The following is a 24,960-nucleotide window of genomic DNA, read 5'->3' on the forward strand; positions in this document are numbered from 1 at the left end:
AGTTATCAAACTTAGTGAAAGTGTATGTAAAGTATGCCAGTATTAAGTTATACAATATTTTAACAAAATTTAAGTGCTTTGGCAGAGCTTAGTTTAGTTTATTAATCAGATATATTTCAACTTTAAACTGTAAAACCACTGTATTCTGAAGTGATTAAATGATAAGTGATCAGATGATTATTTCCTTATCTAATAATATGCCAACAAAATAAATCCACAATATGGTTTCATTTTAAATAGTGAAACCTGATTTTTGAAATACTAATTTGGCATCTAGAATTCTCAACTCAATGTATCAAAGGTAGAATATTTAGAAATAGCATACAACAGCATTCAAAAAAAATTACTTTGCTTATTTTTTTTAAAGTCACATGCAAAAAAATTAAATCACTTCAGACTCAAAATTACATAGTTCTCAGCAAATTTTATTAGGCAATGATTTATTACAAATAGCCCAAATGTGTACTTTCAAAATAAATTTACAGAAATAATAATTTCCCTGCAGCTTCAGATATAAATAGAAAATGCTAGTGTTTTTAAATGGACTGCTGAAATTTACACAATGGCTTAAAATCTTGAGGTCTTTTTATTGTTTATTTTGTTTTAAATAATCAAACAAGTTAGAATTTAATTTCAAACTTGGTCATTTCTTTCTAACAAGCTAAAAAGTGGGAGTAGGATTAAAAATTCTTTGAATTTTCAATTCCATGGTAAACACATTTTTGTTTTAAGCAACAGAGACTATAACTCTTCATAATTCATAATTCAAGATTTTATGGTTAGCTTTTCATTGCTTTTGTTTCTTTCTGAATTTCCAAAATGGCCATGCAATCTATAACAAATAAGCCATACTGTGACTAGCTTAAATGATTAAGACTGAAAGTTTACAAGCTTTTTCAAAAATTATATCCTAACAGGGGGGAAATAATATGCATTTACTATATAAGTCTCCAAGATTTTTGTTGGTTGAGAACAAATATTTAAAGAAGTATCTAAATTGGGAAGGCATTTCCAGAAATGATAATTTCCAAAAAAATCTGCTTGTACTTAACTCTGCCCACCAGCCATTCTGAATCATTATTTATATAGTGGCCTGGCACAGTTCCATGGACTTTTATTCATCTTTACAGTATTTCCAAACACACTGCCATATTTTGTTTACTGACAGCAACTAAAAGCTCCATGTAAGATCATAAATAAAGAAGATCATGTTTAAAAATCACTAATATCATTTTAAAAGGTAGTGCAGTCTTGTGTTTTGGCCTCTGTTTGGCTGTGTTAGGCCTATGAATGACAGCTTCCCTGCTTGAAGCGCACAGAAAGCACAGCCTTCCTCATTCACTGACAGGACTGTGGCCTTTTCACACGTTCCTTCCACAGCAGTGTTTGTCCCCAAACACTGGAACTCCACACAATGGCATTCCTCCTTCAACACCCCCACCAACAGCACCACTACAGAACAAGAATGCTAATAAGATGGAACAGGCCTCTTCCCTGAAAGTGTTAACTCCATTTCATAGCAATGCATTTATGCTATTTCAAAGATTACCAATTAAATAGATTCTGCTTAGCTCTGAGCAATTTCTAAGATGTTTCCGCTTTTAAGGAAATAAATTTGATAAATGTAAGACTAAGTGATTTTATGCTGTCCTAAATATAATATCTCATTTTAATACACACGAATCAGTATATATTTAAGACCACCCTAATGTGGTGTGCTTAATTCAGTTGCATGCTATAACAGCCAAGCTAAAGTTAAAAGTAAAAAAATGAGTATATTCCTAAACATAGCACCCAAAGCCCTGACTTCTCATTTAAAGCTGTATTGTCATGTTTATTTTTTTTATTTCTTTGGTCTATTTTTTAAATTTTTAAAGTCTATAGTCTTTGGACAGACAATATAGTTTTTATGTAGGATGTAAGAAGTATAATAAATGAAAATGATAATAAGAGCTAGATAATCCTAAAATTTATAAACTTAAATTGGTTAAAAAATAGAAATTATCATCCGTATGCATCTATCTACTGAGTCCTTAACACAATCTTACATAAAACTAAATAGAAAAGTCTATCCCAAAGGTCAAATGTAATAAGTACAGTTCAAATAAAGTTCATTAATGCTCAGAGGGATATCGGTTAATAAATCCTATTCACAAATAAAGTTATTGCCAGGTTTAGCATTTAACCAATGATGGGCTGATTCTTGTAGTTCAGTGACTTTTCTAAACACTGCAAATAATTTTAAATTAAGTCGTGGCATAAACGATTAAATCATGGAAAAGAGACTCAAGAATACATATATAACTGAGCATATCTAAAGAAAAATCTCATGAAATGCAGAATAGTCAAATTTCTATTTCTTTTTTATTATTATATTTAAAAATAAAGTTGAAACCAGTATCACAGCACGAAGCTTTAATGATTATAACTTAGTGAATGTTAAAAAGTTTACTTAGAAACAACAAAAAGCCTAGGTTTTTAAGTATTCTTAAATTTGGCATAATGTTGACGTTCTTACAGATTGGGTAAATAGAAAAAATTTTGGACACACTAAAAATGTTAAATTTGTTAATACTTAATGAAATACTTGATACTTAATAAACTACATCTCTTCATGAATTTTGAATAATAAAATTATTTAAATAAAATCAGTAAACAATTCTCAAGGCACTTTTTTTTCACAAAGCACAGAACTCTTAAATTTAGTATGCCTGATTTAAATTTTAAATATTTAGGATAGCATTTAAAAAAAAAAAAGCATGCTGTTACCTTCTGAGATGCTTCTTATCTCTACCCCCTCACTTTCAATAAAAATTAGAAAATATTTTCCTTAAGATTTGAGTTAAACAGCACTTTTCTTGCATTGGAGAATGGTCTCATTTTTCTTTAACATTAAATAATTTTAAACTTTCTAATAAGAATCAAACCATATCATATCAAATACTGTAATTCAATTGTAATAATCAATTTCATAATATCATTAAATTCTAAAGTTTAAATAATATTTCAATTACAATAACTTAAGTTCAATAAAATATTTTATAGAAGTTTTTCTACATGATAGTTTACTAAAGAACCCTAAAAGAAAGATGGGCTTTAATTTGCAGATATTTATTACAAATAGCATTATCTATGATAATTATTAATCCTGTTTCTGGAGCCACTGAAATTATTATAGAGCAGATCAAACACATTTTGCAAATAAGTTTCTCATGGGAAGCTAGTTCCTGACACCCTTGGTTCAATACTTTCTTCAATACAAATTGTTCTTTTCCAAACCAGACAGCAGGAGGTGCTGTGTGAACACTGAGACTGATATTTCCTCCCTATCTCCCTCCCCTTCCTTTCTGCTCTCAGAGAATACTATGATACTTTCAAAATTTTCAGTTTTCAGCCGCATGTGGCCTGAGATAATGAACCCAGTTGTAAACAGGAACATCCCAGTTCAAAATGTAAAGCCGAGTCCTTATTTCATGTGGCAAAAATGTATGCTTTCCTTCATAAGACCAAGTTCAAAGAGGAATTTGAAAATGTGGCAACTCAATTTTATTTTACAAATTGGCATCAATTAGTTTGATTTACAATGTGAATTGTCCTTTAAGATAAATCTAAAGTTCTTACGAGTAGTTAATAAAAAAAATATCAGTCTCTATACACAGGCACAGTTATGGAATAGATACATAGAAATTAAAAGATAAAATCTGGCTTAATCTGATTCAGATACATTATTCTACTTCTGTACTCTGGCTCCTGAAACACCCAAGTTAGATAAGCATAAATGAAATAAGGCATCCTTGACATGAAGTTAACTTACAATTTCAATTTCACAGAATATGATTTGTTTTATTTAGCCTCACATCTACAGTAGCACATTGATATTAAACTGAAAAAAAAATAAGAGGCTAAACCTACAAATGACTTAGGAGCTATTTATTTTCTTAAAGTAACTATCTATAGAATTTCCACATAAGAAGTTGCCTTGGCTCTGCACAGTATGCAGCAAGAAAAGATGAGACATATGACATCCCATACCAAAAGACAGACACAATTAGCCCCATTATTGTTGGCTTGGAGATTACAGAAGAAGCGTTTTGGCTCCCTAACGGGCGCTGAGCTCACAAAATACATGTCACAGTTCTTTTATGACACGATGCCAATCATTGGCTCTATGCAAGCAAGAACATTTTTAAAAACATTTAATAAAGCAGTTTTTAAAAGAGGGATGACTCACCTGTTTGTAATAATTTTTTGTAGATTTTAATCGTTGATACAAGGCCAAAAGAACTCCTTGGATGTACACCTTAGCTCCTGAGGGGCTGAAACCTTCTCCCTTAGAGACCCAAAGTGGTCCCCGCAAAGGTGTGATGGAATTTTGCAGGCATTTTTCAAGCAGAGGAACTATGTGAAAAACAATGGGAAAAAAAAATTCTTTTGACCCAACTGAAATACACTGGCTGGAACACAGCCCCAGTACCAGACCTAACTCTTAACATCTATTATTTATATCTGACCTGGGTTAAGTCTTAGAGAGGCAATTCCTGCATTACTAGTAGCCACCATGAAGGATGTATTTATATTGAGACACCCCCCCATGCAAGACTCATAAGCTTTGTGAGCACACCTGAATAGTTCTGAAGTGTGCCTAACTAGCTGCACACAGTGTCATGGTGTGCACTGATTGCCTTATCTTCTCATTTATCACAGATGAGTTGGAACCAACCTTGCTGAAAGCTACTTGTATTGTCCTGATAAAATTGTAAGATCCATGTTGTTTCTGTACACAGCTCTCTATAGCGGAGTCTAGATGCCTAAAACATCACATCTGGAAATTATTCATAAAATAGAATCCACACATTGATAAGCCATCCTATCCTATTTCAGGTTTGTTATTGCCATTCCTTAAGGAACCCATAAAATGGGGCGGCAAGACTGTTTAAAAGCAAGAAGGCTTATTTTCAGCATTTTATCATACTTTTTCATTTTTAAGTTTCTGGGATACAAACTAGTCAAGGATTTAGGAATGCTATTCCAGCATGCGTTTTATAAACAGATAAAAGATATTTACTTGTGAGCCTGTAGTGCAACATCCACAGGGACTTGACAGACGTGTTTATACACTTTTTCACGCGATTAGCTTATAAAGTCTTTCTAGTGTAAAATAGTCAAATAACATGGCAGCTAGCGAACATTTTTCAACATTTAATTTCCCTTGGAAAATCCAGAAATAAAGAAATAATAAAATCATAGGCATACTTGGGAAAAATGAAAAGATAGCATTTTTTTAAATTTGTTCTTTATATAAATGTACACATGTGACCCAAATACAAACATATGAACTAGCATATATCTTGGCTACCTTATTCTAATAAATATTTCTACCAGAAAAAAAGAATTAAATAGATCTCCAGCAAAGAAAATAGGTCCATGCCATTGATTATGTTATATGTTGCATATTTTATGCAGAGAGGCCTAGCATAGCAATCTGGAAATTGAATTACAATTAGGTTCAGCTGAGCTGCTGAGAGGCTGAGTTATGCAAATGGCCTTTGCTACTAGTATTCTGCTGAATTTTGCTCTTAGAAAAGTTACATATTTTATGACACTAAGTTCTACAACTCTACTAAAGCACAATTTGAAGTCTGCCTAATATATTCAATACTTCAGAGAATTTTAGAAATCGACTTTAAATTTTTCTACTACCAGAAATAAAGTTAAAAGGATATTACAATCGAATGGCTATTTAGTAGACGTGCTGTCAGAGGTATGTATGAAATTCACTCATGGAACTTGAGGAACTGATTCTTAAAATTTACCTATCCAACCCATTTTTATCCCGTTAGACTGATCACTTTTCTCTGTAAGTTTTACCATAACAAATGCCTCAACTTTAAAAAAAAAGATCACATATGTTATAAAAGAAACAATCACAACAGAAATAACATTTTCATATTTATAACTACAAATTTTCAAAAATGTTAATATAAATAAATAAATCTTGGTTATTATTTTTCCTAAAGAAATCTAGCTCAAGAATCATCAGTACTTTTAGTTTATTGCTACAACATTCACATAGAACTATGTATTCGATTTTAATTTATACATCTTTAATTGGTACACGCTTAACCTAGTATACTTTTTGAAGTTGAAAAGCGCTACATAAATGTTAAGTTAAAATTAAATAAGTCAAGAGGTAGTTAATAAACTGAAAAGATTTACATTCTAGTGTTAATCCTAAATTTAAACTTGAGAAAAATTTGTCAGATTCACCAGTCTTATTTATCCACGCTTTTCACCAAAAAACCCCTTTCTTCCAGTCTAATGGATTCCAAAAAAGGGCATTTATTAGATTTTCTAACACAAAACTCTACTTTTTTCAATGTTTGTACTCTCCATAAGAACTTTAGAAAAATGTACAACTTGGAAAAACAAAAAATTCTACCATAATATAAGCATCATCAGAACTGCTACTGGAAGGAAAGTAGCTCCCATACTCCTCATGATTTATGTAATTAGGAATACTATGGAAACCAGAAACAGTAAAGCAAAGAAAGCAGTGTTCACAAGCAGGTTTTATACGGGACTTCAGAATCTGCTCTGAACTTGTTGAATAATCTGTTCAGTATTCCAGAATCTCCCTGCTGGAAGCAGGGTCCTCATTATAACCACAAGAGCACTAATAAAGGTTAGCCTCTGAACTAGGGATTAGAAGGCTTTTTCTCTTTTGGAAGCTGCAAACTAGTAACTTTGATGATCTTCTTGAAAAGGAAGACAAAGCACACTCCAAGAACAAACAATGTTTCCACTAAGTAGGAAGGTACAGAAAACATAAGAAAATGATATGCCTAAATACTTGGGAAGGAAGTATAAATCAGTAAATATGCTGCTAGATTGAAAAAATAAATTGTGTGAAGCAGTTGGTTAGAATTAAGGAATTCTCTATTTAAAAAAGGGGAACTTTGACCTAAAATATACTTTTGAAATATAAGTAGCAACATAAAAGACATCACTTGACTTTCCAACCCCAGGAATAGATTTTAACATAGGTATAAATTACTTTTTGAGTTTTAGTGTGTATTCGTAATATTCTATGCAAAGAAGTGCTCATAAGAGTTTTTGATCAGTGGTGATCTTTTTTATATAAAATTAGAGGGGTTTTGTTTTTTAGTGGTAGTGGTACTGGGGATTGAACCAGGGGTATTCTACCTCGAGCTACAACCCCAGCCCTTTTTTATTTTTTATTTTGAAACAGGGTCTCACTAGATTGCTGAGAGTCTGGCTAAATTGATGAGGCTGTTCTCAAATCTTCAATACTCCTATCTCAGCCTCCAAAGCACTGGGGTTATGGGTGTGCACCAACATGCCCAGCTCATTCTCTTTTTCTGATGTAAAGCTTCATTATATTGAAGACTATTCTATTAATATCTACAAGAAATTAGGACAATGGTTTTACAAACATCAATAGACATGCTTCAGCCGTGAAAAGAACATAAATCTAGATGTTATTTAGAACTAGCAAATCCCATGATAGATGCCCAATGGGGGGAAAAATTCCTTTCCAATGGAAAGAATTCCAATATATTTTCTGTCTTCTTCTTCAAACAATCACTTAAAAATATCACCTTATTCAAAAAAGATATCCCACATTTCTTTAAATTTTGTGTAACTTCTTCTCAGTTAGAATGCCTTTATTACAAGTATTCTGCCTATTTTTCCTACTTAATGGTAACCAAGAACTTCTATAATATTTCCATTAAGCCAGTTCCCTCAATTTTAAATTAGATGAGTAAATTAAAAATTAATCCTCCCTTTAATATGTCAATGTATTGTTTCATTCAAATGGAATCTATCCACTGAAATCTTCTCTACCACTAAAAAGGTAAAAAAATTTCTGTGAAAAATTACTTTTGATCCATTTTATTTAATTTAAGGTTATATATGTAGAGCAAATTGAAAATTAATCCATTAATTCCAATGGGTCTGAAGGTAAGACTGAGGATGCTGTGTAAATAGAGCACATGAGCAAAAAGAGTGACACCACTGGACAGAGCTAACACTGAGCATCATGAGTGAAGAGACTAAAGGACCAAAAAGAGGAGCTGCATGCATTCACAGTTAGCAACTGATACATTTCTCTCATCCAGTACCTCTCATTCCTTTTCCCTTTATCCACCTGTTAATATATTTTTGTCTTTCAAGACTCATATCAAATGTTACCTCCCCTTTCACCAACTACCTAAGCTATTTTATTGGCACATTAATTCCTCTCTCCCCCACACTTAGTATACCATTTTTGATGCTTTTGATTTTCCCATTGGTTTGTATTAGTACTTATCTTCTCCCTGCCCACTTCCATACTCCAATAAATCCCAGAACTTTTAGAGTTTGAGGTCATAGTGTTTTGTTTTGTTTTCTATTTTATTTTTTTACTTAACAAATACTAATTGTACACATTTGTGGGATGTGATGTGATGTATATATTTTGGAATTTAAAAATTGGGCTAATTAGCATATTAGGTCATGAGGGTTTTTAGTTTGATAAAAGCTGTGCTCAATAAATAAATAAATAAATAAATAAATAAATAAATAAATGGAACTTCATATATAATGTGGAGAGTCTTTTAGATTAAATGGAACTTCATATAAAATGTGTAGAGTCTTTTAGATAAGTTTTGAAACAAAAAAGATTTAGCAGTCATTTAAAACATCTTGTGAAATGTGTAATTTTCTAAAATTTTATGAAATTGTGATCAAAATTTGATAAGTCAACATGAATGAATACAACATAATTCAAAATACATTTAGGACATGTTTAATTGTTTTATTATTCCTTATAATATTGTTTTGAAGACCATAAAGACAAATAAGCATTTTTTAAGACACATAGGATTTGGCAATGAAGCAGTAATTACCCAGGAGAAGGCCAGAAGTGGTCTTTTAAAAAGTCCTTAGAGAACCCTACAAACTTTATCACACTTTGTCATAAATTATGCTTCTATAGGGAAAGGCACACGCTAAAATTTATATAACTGCATAATGACTTTATAGTAAGATCAAAATAACTACTTTCAATAAGAATTGTTAATTCCAAGATCTCAAAACACAATGAGTTTGGGTGCTAAATTCAAAAATAAACTGTTGAGCCTCTAAGAGGACCTTATCTTATAGGCATCTCCTTATAGATATAAAGCTTCTAATTAGTTGGACAGCATTATGACAGAGAGCAAAAAAATCCCTCTAAAGAGAAACCATACAACTAATGGAACTTATCAGCGAGATACAGACTAGAATATTTTGTCAAGAACTCTGCCTCAAGAATACACATCAAAAGATGTTTCTTTCATACTGCATTTGAATCTACTATAGAAAGCTAAAATGATCCAAATGTTTTATTTATATATTTTCAAAAATGTAGGAAATAATCAAAGCTCTAATAATTTTTTCAATTAAAAATTAAAATTCATGCCAATTAAATATCCAGAAACACAATTTATGTAATATTGTAATTTTCACTTTCAGTCGGTCTATGAAACTACAAAAGACAAGCATTACCCAGAGCCTAGTGACTCAAAAGAAACTTTTATATATTCTATGGCAGCAAGCTGCTTGTCCCAGACTCAAAAATAGCCAGTTATTGTTAGCAAAGTGTTGTTTAGAAGTACATTAAAACATTTGGATATGTCCTACTAATTCAAATAAAATTTATTTTTAAATGAAGTAGACCTGAAAAGTTTGTGGGTTTTTATTTGTTTATTTTTTTTTTACAAAACAAAGTGAGATGTCAAAAGATGCTAAAATTTCACTGCTTCCTAGTCTGAGGAAGTATGCCTACAGGCAGCCTGAGCCAGTGCCAAGGTTCTGAGTATGTTTTGATGCTTTTTATCCAGCTTCAGGTACTAGTTGGAAAGCTGGGGATCCCAGAACAACCAGCAGACACCACTCAAAAGCATAGTCTGCAGGGAAGACTGACGGATGGAGAGCACACCATCTCCTGTGTTGCTTGATTTATATATCAGTGTATTTTTATTCAGACAAAACTAAACTAACAGCTGCTGTGTACTTTTGTTTACATACTATATGTCAAATCTTATTGTCCCTAAGGTACTTATGAGAAAAGATTTAGCAGTCGTTTTCTTAAATACCGATGCCTACCCAAATTTGGATTTTCCCTCCACTGAATAAAATGACAAGCGTACGATTGCTATACTTAGAGCAATCTTTCACAGCTGCTTTAGTTTTACAGTGATCCTATTAAACTGACGGCATATTGCCTGTGGGGTCTACAGTGTTATAATACTGCTGTAAGAGACATTGATTTGTATGATAGGATCAAACAGAATAGGGGTGCATTGATGGAAAGAATTTCTTAGGTCATTTGTTTTTACCTGAGTAAAATTTAGTTTAGACATTATGACCTTTACAGGACACCTGGTTATTTTAATTGCTGGTATGTGGGTAAGGGTTGACATTAGGGCTTAGGAAGTATGAAGTCTTAGAAAGTCCCCTCTGTTCTAAAAACGCAGCCTGAGTCATGTCTTTTCTTAAACTGAACGAAGTAGCTGTGCATTAAATATGCTGGCACATCTTCTGCTTGAGCAAGTGGACCGAAATGGTGTGAATTGTTAATGCCTTGCTGCTTTGGTTCACGGCTTGTGATTGATCATTTGTAACTATATCTACTCCTTGTTCCATGAAATCAAGTATGGAGTAATGGGTTCATCAGATTTTGGGGTTAAATTGAGAGTGAAGAGGTACTGTGTGTGGAAATAAGAGTTGCCATGTTCAGGGCTGGCCTTGTAACAGCATGGAATCTAAAGGCGATATTCAAAACCACTTCACTCATCATACGCTTACTGATTCTGAATAGGGCCCATTTGCAGGGGACATTTGGTAGTTTTCCAATACGCTTTATGCCTTTCTACTTCCACCACCATGCACATCTTTTTTTTTCTTCATACACCCCCAGTAGCACATTGGTAGAACAGGTCAGCATACACAATTCATTCATTTAAATGACTTGATTTATACAAGGAGAAATAAGCTGGGATTCTATTGTCTAAATCTTGCCTTTCCTCCCAACAAAAAATAATAGAGTGTGTATTTGAAAATGCCAGTATATTTAATTCAATTTAATTCTTGAGCATCTAAAATATTCGATGTTCAGTAATGATGTAAAATAACTTAATTAGATGGATGTATGTGCAACTTAAGATTACTTAGGGAAATACTGACAATTAACCATACCTGTTTCTATATTTATGTAGCAAGGGTAGCAAAACATAAAAATTGAATATACATGATATACATTTTTCATACAATCTAAAGTTTTGTATAAAACCTTGAAGAATTTTCTTAGAGTTAATTTTAGAAAGTATAATAAACAAAACAAGAAGTAAATTTAACAAAAATTAGAAATAATGACCTTTAGAAATGTCATTACATAATTGCTTGCTCTATTATTGGATGTTTTTATTATTTTAGATGATTTTTTTATTTATACTACTCTCTGTAAAAGTTTAACCCAAACATTGTTAAATGAGGCACAAATTAACTTTGGCCCAGTAGGAAACATGTCATAAAAAACATAGTAAAACTTAGAAATGAAATCAAGTATAAAAAGCTCTTAATATGTAAATGACATTCAAAAGCAGGCTAATTATAAAATGTCTCGAAATTCTGTTAAATTGCACAATCACACTAATACAAATCTCAAATATATAGCTAATTTTTTAAGACTAAAGAGCAGGAATAATTATAATACCTAATTCAGAAAGACCTAGGAATCAATTAATGTAAATAAAGCGGTTTTGTCCCCTTAAATATAAAATGTAAAGTCAACATATTATTTCATTTAAATATTTGATTTAGTAATGTTTATATGCCATGAAAGATTTTAAACATAACAGATTAAAAACCTTAATAATTGTATCAGTTACAATGGAGTATTCACTTGAGTTCTCTTTCTCTGTTTCAAAAAAGCATAGTCTTCTAAAATTAGGGCTTTATATATTTATGTCTACAATTTATTCTCTCTTCCAGAAACATTTAGAAGGAAGAAAACCAGTCTTTGCTGCATCATATTTTTTTTCTGCACAGAGCTTTGTAAGAAATTGTTTTATAACAGGTAGTAACAAATAGGGTATTTGCTTTCATTGGCAATTATACTTACTACAATACATTTTATAATGAACTTCTATAATAATAGATAAATAAAGTCACAGTAAAATTTCTGGTATTAGCATTAAAAGCTAAGAAATAAAACACATAAAAAACAGAAGACAGAGACACAGTTAAAAAAAAAAAAGAAAAAAGTACGAGAACTTGGCTAAAAGTTAAATGAGTACAATTGCAAGTTTGACCCAATAAAACCTATAAGTGATGATAATATCTTTATGAACATAAAAGAGACTTAAGTTTTAAAGACCTCACAAAGAAATTTCTGGCCGATACTAAAAACACTATGAGTAGATGAGACTGCTAGATGAATGCTCGTATCATGAAATTCTGCATCCTTGTATTTAATAGAGGATGACGTGATTCGATTATAATGGAAACTCATCAACTGCCAACAAGACTTCTTTAAAAATTCATAATATCCAGTTAAGTGGGGTGCTACACACCTGTAATCATAGCACTTAGGAAGCAGAGACAAATTTGAGGCCAGCCTCAGCAACTTAGCAAGGCCCTTGGCAAATAAGACCCTATTTCAAAATTTTAAAACAAAGAAAACAGAACTGGGAGTGTAGCTCAGAGGTAGAATGACCCAGGGTTCAATCCCCAGTAGCACTAACACACACACACACACACACACGCACACGCACACACACACACTCATAATATCTTCTGTAGATAAATAGTAAAAATATAAATTAGTGATTACTTAGCACATTCTGTTTTTTACCTAAGCAACAGGATGGCCCAAGTCTGATGGTCTGATTCCTGGAAATCCCTAGGATGCACCCAGAATGCTGAGACACTTGAGGGCTGAAGAACTCTAAGTCAAGCAAAGTCACAGAGAGCACAGTCCCAAGATTTGCCAACTTATCCTGAGTTGCAGCTTCCCAATCTAGAGTGTCTCTTAAGTGGCTGCCTAAGTATATATCAATGTTTTCCCTAGAGAGATTCAAAGACTGATCATTACCCCCAACACTGGCATTCCTCTTCATCAAGAAGCCTAATTTATTATATTTCATAAAATTTGAGAAGTAAAGATAAGTGGGAAAAGGACTCAAGATGGAAGAGAAGTAAATATGTTTAATTATAGAGCCTGGCATGGTGGCGCACGCTTGTAATTCCCGCACTTGGGAGGCTGAGACAGGAGGATCGCACAGGTTCGAAGCCAGCCTCAACTATTTAGTGAGGCTCTCAGCTACTTAGTGAGACCCTGTTTCCAAATAAAATATAAAATAGGTCTGGAAGTGTAGCCGAGAGGTAGAAAGACCCCCTGGGTTCCATTTCCAGATAGATTATGGGTACTATCAATTGTCCTTAAGCAAGATACTGACAAATATACATGCCCTTCCCAGATAAATGAATGCATCTGTAACAAGGTAGAAAAAGATGTAATGTGCATAGATCACCTATTTAAGTCCTTTATGTAGAATTCATGATTTCTTGCCTTTAAATGTTTCTATGTAAAAGTCAAAGAGAAATATATCACTTAAAATCTAAAATAAGACAAAGTTATAAGTAGATAATTCCCTAGCTCACAATTTCTTTCTTGAAAAAAGTAAACAGAATCAGAATGAATACACACACACACACACACACACACACACACACACACACACATATATATCACACACACACATATGCACGTACACACACACAAAGCTGTCCCTGCCTGGGGCCTGAGCATAGGCTGCAGGCCATATTCCTCTGAGTTACCCGAGCCTAGCTAAGAAAAAAAAAATGCCAATTCCAGAGCCCAGACTGTATGTGCTACTGGAGAATTCCTCAACTGGCAAAACAGGAACACTATTAGCCATTTGAGATTAGTGCGTGGCATTTTTAGAGCATAAAATGAGAAGAAGGCTGAGTTTTTCCACTATGTCAGAAGAAATATAAGTACATTGCTTTCTAGAGAAAGGCAACAATCCCTAATTTTTGCACTATGTATTTTACAATAACCACTCTGTTATTTAAAGTAGCCTGGAATATAGAAAAGATTATGCAATCTCCAATGTCATGAAGTATACAGTCTAGAGAAGAGACAGACATTAAATATTAATTATAGTTGTGATAATAACCACATACAAGAAGCTATGAATGTAACAAGGACAACCATCTATAATGTCTACTTTTTTGTGTCAATTTAATAGGGCAATAGGACACCCAGATATTTGGCTTGATATTATTCTAAATGTGTCTGTGAGAGTGTTTCTGGATGAGATAAACATTTGAATCAGTATACAGTAAAGCATATTGTCCCTCCCAATAGGGGGTGGGCCTTAACCAATCAAATGAAGACCAGAATAGAAGAAAATGGCATTGTAATTTTAACTGTAACTACATCAATTCTCCTGGGTCTCTAACTTGCCAACTGCAACTGTAAAGCTTGAGATGTCCCAATATCCTTAGTTTCTTGAGTCAATATTTTTTTAAATAAATCTAGATATAAATATACCAAGAGAGGTAGAGATAGACAAACTATAAACACATTCTGTTTCTCAGGAGACCCCTACAAATACACTACCATCCTAGCCAAAGAAGGAACGGGGAATAGGATAAGACAATATTAGAAAAATTTCTCAGAAGTAATATTTAAACTAAAACCTAATGATGAGTAGTCAGTAATTTGCAAAGAGGCTAGGGTGAAAGAGAATCCAAGTAGAGAAAACGTGTAGTATAAGATAACCGGGCATGGAAGAGGGTGTTGGAGGCACAGAAACAAAGTGACTTGAGTGCAGAGAAGAAGAAGCCAGTAATATTAAGTAAAGATAGAGAAGTTAGACAGAGAGTGAACAAATTATGAAGGCCCTTCAAGCCATAATAAAGATTTAAACGTTGGTTCAATACAAGTCTGAAAGGCTACAATCATCTTTTAAAGTAGTTTAATAGAGTATTGCAATTAAAAGACATGTGTATAAATGAATAACCAGATCTATGAAGGATTAGTACAATTTTTTTGGTGGTTTTGGGGGTGGAATCCAGGGGCTTTTCTACTTCTGGGTTATATTCCCAGACTGATTTAATTTGGAAACAGGGTCTTACTAAGTTGCTGAGAGCCTCACTAAGTATCTGAGGCTGTCTTCAAACCTGTGCAATTCGTCTCAGCCTTCCAAGTGCTGGGATTCCAAGCATGCACTACCACGCCTGGCAGGATTACTATAATTTGAAGCAAGGACTTTGTTAGCACCTAAAGATTTCTTTCCCTGACTATGGTCTGGTCAACACTTTTATCAGTAATTTATAAATGATAAAACTGATATCTGTACCAAATTTACACAACTACAAACAATGATGGGAAGAAACTATTGACCCCTGAATAACATATTAGAATACTAAAAGATCTTGACAAGCTAGACAACTAAATAAAAACCTTAGAAGTAAAAATATTATGAATCAATGAATAAAGTTCTGTTTTCACATCTAAAAACCCATAAGTATTAGTACAGGATAAGGTAAAAGCAGCTTAAAAGAAAAAACTTGGAGGCTTTAGTTGACTACATATTCAATACATATTTGGGTGAACAGTACTAATGTGTCAAATGTGGATAATATTGCAATTGCAGGTCACATGATATGGTAGGAGTGTTTTGCTCATCATTGATTGACCTGGAAGATTGTGGACAGTTTAGGGTCTCAAAAAGAGTAGTAAGGATGACCAGGGTGATGAGGGGTCAGATAAGTAGTTGGAGAGACTAGGAATATTTAATCAGAAAAAAATTTAACTAGCAAATGTTCAAATATTTCATAGTCATAGGCTAGAAATTAACCTCAGAGTCAATAAGAAATGTTTAAAATAATAGATTTCATTTGGTTATGAGAGAGAGAGAGAGAGAGAGAGAGAGAGAGAGAGAGAGAGAGAGAGAGAGAGAGAGAGAATGTGTGTGTTACTAGAGATTGAACTGAGGAGCATTCTACCTCTGAGCTACACCCCCAGCTCTATTTTTTATTCTTTATATTTAAAATAGAGTCTCACCAAGCTGCAGAGGGTCTCATTAAGTAACGACAGCTAGCTTAGAACCTATGATCCTTCTGTCTCAGTCTCCCAAGTACTGAAATTACAAGCCTGTGCTACCAAGCCTGGCTAAAATATATATATATTTTTAATGTGGTATTGGAGATTGAACTCTAGGACCTTTTACCACAAAGATACACCCCTAGCCTTTTTTTAGTTTTTGTTTTGAAACAGGGTCATGTTAGATTGCTGAGAGTCTCACTATATTGCTGAGGCTGTCCTAAAACCTGTGATCCTTCTGTCTCCAGTACTGATATTACAGATGTATGCCACCATAACTGACTAAAATTTAAGGTTTTTAGTGTGTGTGTGTGTGTGTGTGTGTGTGTGTGTGTTACTAAGGATGGGATCCAGGGGCATTCTACCTCTCAGCTACACTCCCAGCCCTATTTTATTCTTAAAAAAAAAAAAAAAAAACAGGGTTTCACCAAGTTATGGAGAGCCTCATTAAATTGCTGTGGCTGGCCATGAATCTGCAATCCTCCTGTCTCCTCAGCCTTCCAAGAACTGGAATTACAAACTTGTGTCACCACACTCGGCTCCAAAATACATGCCTTAAAAATTATAACTCTCAGAAATGGAAGCAGAAACTGGATGGGCACTGAAGACAATTTAGAGAAGATTCATAAGTAAAGATAAAGTAAGATTTTTTTTTTAATCACCAAAGACCCTTCTGAAGCTGAGATACAAAAATAAATAAAACAATCAGCCAGACATGGTGGCACAGTCCTGTAATACCAGTACTTGGGAGGCTGAGACAGGCACAGGCGGAGCGCAGGTTCAAGGACAACCTCAGCAAGCAGTGAGACCCTCACCAACCTAGAGAAACCTTGTGTCAAAAATAAAAATAAAATATGGCTGTCAGGCCGAACGTGGTGGCGCATGCTTGTAATCCCCGTGCTTGGGAGGCAGAGACAGGAGGATCACACAGGTTCGAAGCCAGCCGCACTGGCCTAAGAGACCCTGTTTCAAAAATATAAAATAGGTCTGGGAGTGTAGCCCGGAGGTAGAAGGGATTCCAGGAACCCCAGTACCACCAAAATATATATATATATGGCTGTCAGTATAGGTTGGAGAAAGAATGCCCCTAAGTTTAATCACCAGTTCCACAATAAACAAATAAAATAAACAACACTATTCTAAAACAGATATTAGAAAAGACATTATCATTTGTTTCTATACTGTGCTATATATTAGTAAATGAGGATCCTCTATCTTTTAATTTTATAAGCTATGACAAAATGGTCAATAATCACTAAATATTGTCAGTGAGAATAAGTAGTGAGCAATTCAGATTTTTTAATTTTAATTAATTCATCCACTTAAAAGTATTTTATTGTTTTAGGCATTGTAACATAGGATTGTGCTTAATTGTGTTTTATTTTATTATTATTCATTATTACTTTTTTGTAAAACTCAAGGCTTTTTGCATATGCTGTACAAGTGTTTTATCACTGAACTAAACCCCCAGATTTTTTTATATTTTATTCAAAAACAGGATCTTACTAAGTTTCCCAGTCTGGTCTCAAACTTACAATCTTCTTGTTTCAGCTCCCAGAGTTGTTAAGATTACAGGCACACGCCAACACCCCTCTTTTATTTAAAGAAAAAAAAAAGTAAGTCAAGTACAGTGGCACACACCTCTAATCCCAGTACTAGATATGCTAAGACAGAAAGGTGACAAGTTTCAGGCCAGCATCTGGTAACTGAGGAAGGCTCTTTTTCTTTTATTTTTTCTTTCTTTTTTTTTTGGGGGGGTGGGGTGAGGGGTGGTACCAAGGATGGAGCCCAGGGTCACTCTACCTCCAAGCAACACTCCCAGCCCTATTTTTTTATTCTTTCTAATTTCAAAACAGGGTCTCACTCAGTTGGGAATGGCCCCACTTAGTAGCTGAGGCTATCTTTGAACCGTGATCCTCTGGTCTCAGCCTCCCTAATGCTGGGATGACAATTGTGTGCCACCACACCCGGCTAAGGCTCTTTTTCAAAATAAAAAAATAAAAGAGGGCTGGGGTGTAGCTCAGAAGTAGACTGTTTCAATCTCTTTTACCACAATAAATAAATTAATTAATTAAAGCATTCCCTTTTTGTTTGCTTGCTTTGCAGTGTTGAAGATTGAACCCAGGGTCTCAAACTTGCTGGGCAAAACACTGTTATCACAAAGGAACATCTGTAGCCCTTAACTTTTTTTTTTTTTTGAAGATCTATTACATGCCCACTTCCATTGTAGATATTAGATTTTTAAGATTTAAAAAGTATTACATAAGGCAAAACTCTCTCTTTAGCTAAAGACATTAAGTTCTAGACACAAAACAGAAATACAATACAATCAAATTTTATAACATATGGTACAAATAGAATCAAAAAAGTCATGAAAAGGGAATATTAGCAGACAAAAGAAATAAAGTGGAATATTAATAATATTTTAAAACTTTACAAGCTGATAACTCAGTTGAAACTGTGAGGGACCAGCTAAGTTTTGTTTGACTTACTGACCCACAAAAATTGAGAAATAAATTATATGACTGCTGCTTTAAGCTTCTAAGTGTTGGGTAATTTGTTACACAGCAATATATAACTATTACAGATTTTAGACAAAGGATAGTGTGGTGTGTTCTATTATTACACAAATTATTTGCTCCCCCCCTCCTGAAGAACAATTACATCCCACTTTATTCACATCAGGTGCTGCTGTGTGGTTTGCATGTACTACAACCCCATGCTTTTGAATTAAGGAGATGGCATGTGACTTGCTTTGACATATGTTAGTGCAGGTGCAGTCAACCCATAATGACATGTAGTGTGAACAAAAAATACCTTTGACAAACCACTGAGAGTTCTTTGTAATATGGCAAAATACTCCACTGAGAGTTTTGGATTAATTTGTTACAACAAAATAACATAATATAGGACTTCCAGGAAGATAGCGACCAAGGAAAGCAACACGTACCAGTCCTGCTGACACCTGATCTCTGTTGCCTTAAAAACAGCATTCTATTTCAAAATAATCCACATAAAAATAAAAAAATTAAAAAACAGCATTCTACAAAAGCCAGAAAAAAGCATAACGAGAAAAATAACATGATAAGAAAGACAAACAGGAAAACAACCAAGGACCTGAAGTAAGCAGCTGCTCCCATAATGAAGATTTGGAATTGTAAACCATCAGTTCCTCTTGTGCAAACACCAGCTACAACTTCCAGCAGTGGCAACCGAGCTCACCACGCCCTCCAGAGATCCAGAGCGGCACTCAACAACACCAGAAAAGAAATCTGCCCACCTTGAGGCCCCTGGCACCACAGTGGCACCATCTTGCTTCAATGCATCCAAATCCAGGGACGAACAGGAAAAAAACAACCGAGGCCCTGAAGTAAGCAGCCGCAGCTGCAGATCATCAGAACTGTAGGTCATCAGTTCCTCCTGTGCAAACACCAGCTACAACTAGCAGCCGTGGCAGCTGAATTCATCATGCCCTCCGGATATCATGGTGGCGCACGCTTGTAATCCCCGCTCTTGGGAGGCGGAGACAGGAGGATCACACAGGTTCGAAGACAGCCGCGCTGGCTTAAGAGACCCTGTTTCCAAATAAAAAAAGTATAAAAAAAATAAATCTGGGAGTGTAGCCCAGAGGTAGAAGGGTTTCCAGGAACCCCAGTACCACCACCACCACCAAAAAAAAAAGTGTGGGGAGACCTATGCTTAACACTAGATCCAACTAGGATCTCCGGGATCACCAAAGACCACTTAATCATGGTGAATGGGGAGAAGTCAGACTAGCCAGCTCTAGCTGTGGAGAACAGAGATTCTGATATTGAGTTTGGTCTCAGAGGCATATACCACCTGCCACTACAGAGGCAGGGAGAGACCGAAACTCCACATCTGTGGGAAGCATGGAGGGTGACCTGCGCTTAACACTAGATCCAGCTCCATTGATACCGGCCATCTGCCGGTATCAATGTGAGTTGTGGGTGATTAAGCTGGATACGTAGGGCAAGCTCCCATAATGAAGATTTTCAGACGTCAGGATACATGTGGAGATTGTCCTGATACATTCTTTGATACATACATTTTAAATAACAAAAAAATAAAGGATATTTGGGGGAAATTATTTTATGGCACTATACAGGATTAAGGTTTGGGAATAGAACTTAGTAGCTATCTAACCAGTGAGTAAAATTTCTGTAATAATATTCATAAGGATAAAGAGCTAACGATATTTGGCATCTACTGCTACAGTAATGCTGCATAACAAGCCACCTTGAAATCCAGTGGCATAAAACAATAAGCATTGATTGAGCTCATGAATCTGCATTAGCTGGGTGGTTCTTGCTGGTCTTTGACTAAATTTCTCACATGCCTTATGATCAGCTGGCTGACCACTGAACTAAGGTGACCTTGGCTGGGACAGCTGGAATAAATTAGATCTTCTCCATTTTTCCTTTTTAAAAATGATTTATGATGAAATTAACATAACATAAAATAAACGATTTTAAAATGAGCAACTCAGTGGCAGTTAGCTGACTGAGAATGTGCCACCACCACCTCTCTGTAGTTCCCAAACATTGCCCTCATTCTATAGTAAAACCACTGCATCTTATGGTATAGTAGACAGTATCTACTTTCCCCCAGGCCCTGGCGAACATCAATCTACATTCTGTCTCTACAGATTTATCTATTCTGGATATTTCACATAAATGCAATTATACAATATGTTGCCTTTTGTGTCTAGCACTTCATTTCTTTTAAGGATCGAATAACATTGAACTCTATGTGTATAGCACAATTTGTTTCTACATCAATCTATTCGTAGACATTTAATTTCTACCTTTAGGCTACTATGTGTAGTACTTCTATAAGCATCTATATATCTATATCTATATATCTATATATACATATTGAATTACCTGTTTTTAACTCTTTTACATAAATATTTAGGAGTGGATTGCAGGGCCATGTTTATTTTTATTTTTTGTTTATTTTTTTAAGAAACTGTAAAATTATTTTCCAAAGTGGCTATACCATTTTATTTTATTTTTTTAATTTATTTTTTATTGGTGCAATGTATTCATACATCATAGTGGTATAAAGAAAATACTTTTGTAGACATACATGCACATCTCGCCCAGTTAGCCCCTACCACGATCCCCACCCCATTCCCTCCCCATCCCTCCTTCCCACGCTTGGCTTACTGGTTGACATCTAGTATTATAGCAATTTATACAATATTAACATTGATAATCTCACATAACAGTTTCATTTGTCTGGTACCAAACTTTTGATGACTTAAAGATAACATTTCAATATTTCTTTTTGCTTTCTTTCTTACCAGAGAATATTTTTTTCTTTTTTTTTTTTAGGTGAAACTATCATACATTTATTTATTTATTTTTCAGAAAAAATCTATCCTGATATGGAATATGGACTCTAGATACCCAAAACAGTCTCAAAGAAGAACAAAGCTAGAAGATGTATGTTTTCTGATTTCAAACCATATAAAGCTACAATAATTGAAACAGTGTAGTACTGTTCTAAAGGCAGATATATAAACCATTGGAGCTAAATAAAAGCCTAGAGATAAATTCTTCCATACATTGTCAAGTTATTTTTGACAAGGTTTCCATGAACTTTTGGTGGAGGAAATACTAGTCTTTTAACTAAATATTGTTGAAAAATAATAATGAAAAAGAATAAAATTGGACCCTTACCTAACACATATACAAATATTAACTCAAAATAGATAAAAGACCTAAATATAAATCTTAATACTATAAGCTTTTAGAAGAAAATCTGGGTCATAAAACCTCACAACATTGAAATTGGAAGTGATTTCTTGGATATGATTTCAATGGCACAGGCAACAAAAGAGTAAATAAACTCCCTAAAAAATAAAAAAAATATTGTATATCCAAAGACAATGTAAACAGAGTTAAAAGTTACTGATCCTCTTCCAAGAGTTCCTCCTATGACCCATTTCTCCCTAACTCTCACATATTAGGGAAAGCATCTGATTTCTTATTTTTTGTGCCTGACTAATCTCACTTAGCATAATGTCCTCCAGTTCCATCCATTTCCCTGAAAATGATGTAATTGAGTTTTTTTTGATGGCTGAGTAAAATTCCATTGTGTACATATCCCACAGTTTTGTAATCCATTCATCTGTTGATGGACATCTTGGCTGGTTCCATAGTTTGGCTATGGTGAATTGTGCAGCTATGAACATAGATACACATGCATTAGTTTGGTAGTTTGGTTTCTTTTCTTTTGGGTAGATACCCAACAGTGGTATTGCTGGATCAAATGGAAGATTTGTTCCCATTCTTCTGAGGATTCTCCATACTGTTTTCCAAAGTGGTTGCACTAATTTGCAATCCCACCAACAATGTCTTAGAGTTCCCACTTATCCACATCCTCGCCAGCATCTGTTGTTGTTTGTGTTTTGAATGATGGCCATTCTAGTTGGAGTTAGGTGAAATCTCAGGGTAGTTTTGATTTGCATCTCTCTGATTGCCAGTGATGTTGAGCATTTTTGCATGCATTTATTGGCCATTTGAATTTCTTCTTTTGTGAAATGTCTATTTAGTTCATTTGCCCATTTTGTTATTGGATGCTTTGTTTTCTTAGTGTTGAGTTTCTTGAGTTCTCTGTATATTCTAGATATTAGTCCTCTATCAGTGGTGTAGGTGGCAAAAATCTTCTCCCATTCTGTTGGCTCTCGATTGAGGTTCTTGATAGTTTCCTTTGCTGAACAGAAGCTCTTCAGTTTCATGCAATCCCATGTATTGATTCTCCTTTTAATTTGTTGTGCCTTTGGGGTCTTGTTGAGGAAATGTTTGTCTGTGCCTATGTGTTGTAGTGTTGGACCTATGCCCTCTTCAAGGAGCTTCAAGGTCTCTGGTTTAATTTCCAAGTCTTTGATCCATCGTGAGTTGACTTTTGTACAGGGTGAAAAAGTGGGATTAACATCCAATTTTCTGCATATGGTTAACCAGTTTTGCCAACACCATTTGTTGAAGAGCCTATCTTTTTTCCAGTGTATGTTTTTGGCCTCTTTGTCAAAAATCAATTGGCTGAAAGTGTGTGGACTTGTTTCTGGGTCTTCTATTCTGCTCTATTGGTCTATATATCTGTTCTTTTGCCAGTACCATGCTGTTTTTATTACAATGGCTTTGTAGTATAGTTTAAAGTCAGGTATTGTGATTCCTCCTGTGTGGTTTTTGTTGCTGAGAACTACCTTGGCTATTCTGGGCTTTTTGTTATTCCAGATAAATTTAAGGACTGATTTTTCTATGTCTGTGAGGAATGATCTTGGTAGTTTAATGGGCATTACATTAAATCTGTAGATCACTTTTGGGAGGATGGCCATTTTAATGATATTTATTCTGCCAATCCATGAACATGGAAGGTCTTTCCATCTTCTAAGATCTTCTTCGATTTCTTTTTTCAGTGTTTTATAATTTTCTTTGTAGAGATCTTTTACCTCCTTGGTCAAGTTTATTCCTAGGTATTTTATTTTTTTGTGTGAGATCCTGAGTGAAAGTGTTTTCTGAATTTCTTTTTCAGTGGATTTATGGTTGGTGTACAGGAAAGCTTCTGACTTTTTAAGATTGATTTTGTATCCAGATACCTTGCTGAATTTGTTGATCAGTTCTATAAGCCTTTTGGTTGAGTTTGTTGGGTTTTCTAAATATAGTATCATGTCATCTGCAAATAGTGAAAGCTTAAGTTCTTCTTTTCCTATTTGTACTCCTTTGATTTCCTTTTCTTGCCTTATTGCTCTGGCTAGAGTCTCTAGTACTATATTGAAGAGAAGTGGTGATAGTGGACATCCTTGTCTCGTTCCAGTTTTTAGGGGGAATTCTTGAAGTTTTTCCCCATTTAATATGATGTTGGCAGTGGGCTTATTGTAGATTGCCTTAATAATGTTGAGATATGTTCCTTCTATTCCAATTCTCTGCAGTGTTTTTATCATAAATGGATGTTGAATTTTATCAAATGCTTTTTCAGCATCTATTGAGATGATCATGTGGTTTTTGTCTTTGATTCTGTTTATATGATGAATTACATGGATTGTTTTTCGTATATTGAACTGGCTATACCATTTTAAATTTCCACAAGAAACATAAAAGTGGTTCCAAATTGTTCACATTCTCACCAACATCTGCTTCTCTCTCTCTCTCTCTCTCTCTCTCTCTCTCTCTCTCTCTCTCTCTCTCTCTCTCCCTCTCTCTTCTCTCTTCTCTCTCTCCCTCCTTCCCTCCCTCCCTCCCTCCCTCTTTCCTCTTTCTCTCCCCTTAAAGTCATTCTTTTTTGTGTGAAGTGGAATGTCATTGTGACTTTTACTTGACTTTCCTTAAATACAAAGGATGTTGGGCATCTTTTCATGTGCTTGCTGTCATTTATATATCTTCTCTGTAGAAATGTCTTTTCAGGTCCTTTGCCCATTTTTAAATTGGATTGTCATTTATCGTCAAGCATAAGAGTTCTTTATGTACTCTCAGTATTAAACTCTTAACATATAAATGATTTTCCCATTCTTTACCTTTCTTTTTACTTTACTGATAATGTCTTTTAATGCCCTTTTTAAAATTTGATGAAGTACAATTTACTGGGTTTTTTTTTTGGGGGGGGGAGTAGGAGTCCTTTTATTGTTCCTGTTTCTGGTATCATGTTTAAGAAATCATTGTCATGTCCAAAATCATAAAGATTTACCCATATGTTTTCTTCTAAGAGTTCTGTGGTTTTAGCTCAAATTTAGGTTTTTTTACCTATTTTGAGTCAAT

The 24,960-nt window shown here is 34.3% G+C and overlaps 1 protein-coding gene across 1 annotated transcript in view; it reads right to left on the bottom strand.

Moving 5' to 3' along the window:
- The window catches only part of DCDC1 (doublecortin domain containing 1), a gene marked incomplete at both ends in the record, with an annotated part of 459,856 nt that overhangs the window by 369,233 nt on the left and 65,663 nt on the right, over positions 1 to 24,960 (bottom strand). The window contains one exon of the mRNA XM_080690535.1: positions 4,232 to 4,398. Within this exon, the coding sequence (XP_080546661.1) occupies positions 4,232 to 4,398 (167 nt within the window). The remainder of the gene's footprint in view (positions 1 to 4,231; positions 4,399 to 24,960) is intronic.

The sequence above is a fragment of the Muscardinus avellanarius genome (assembly GCF_963383645.1).
Source record: "Muscardinus avellanarius genome assembly, chromosome: 1".
Taxonomy (NCBI): Eukaryota; Metazoa; Chordata; class Mammalia; order Rodentia; family Gliridae; genus Muscardinus; species Muscardinus avellanarius.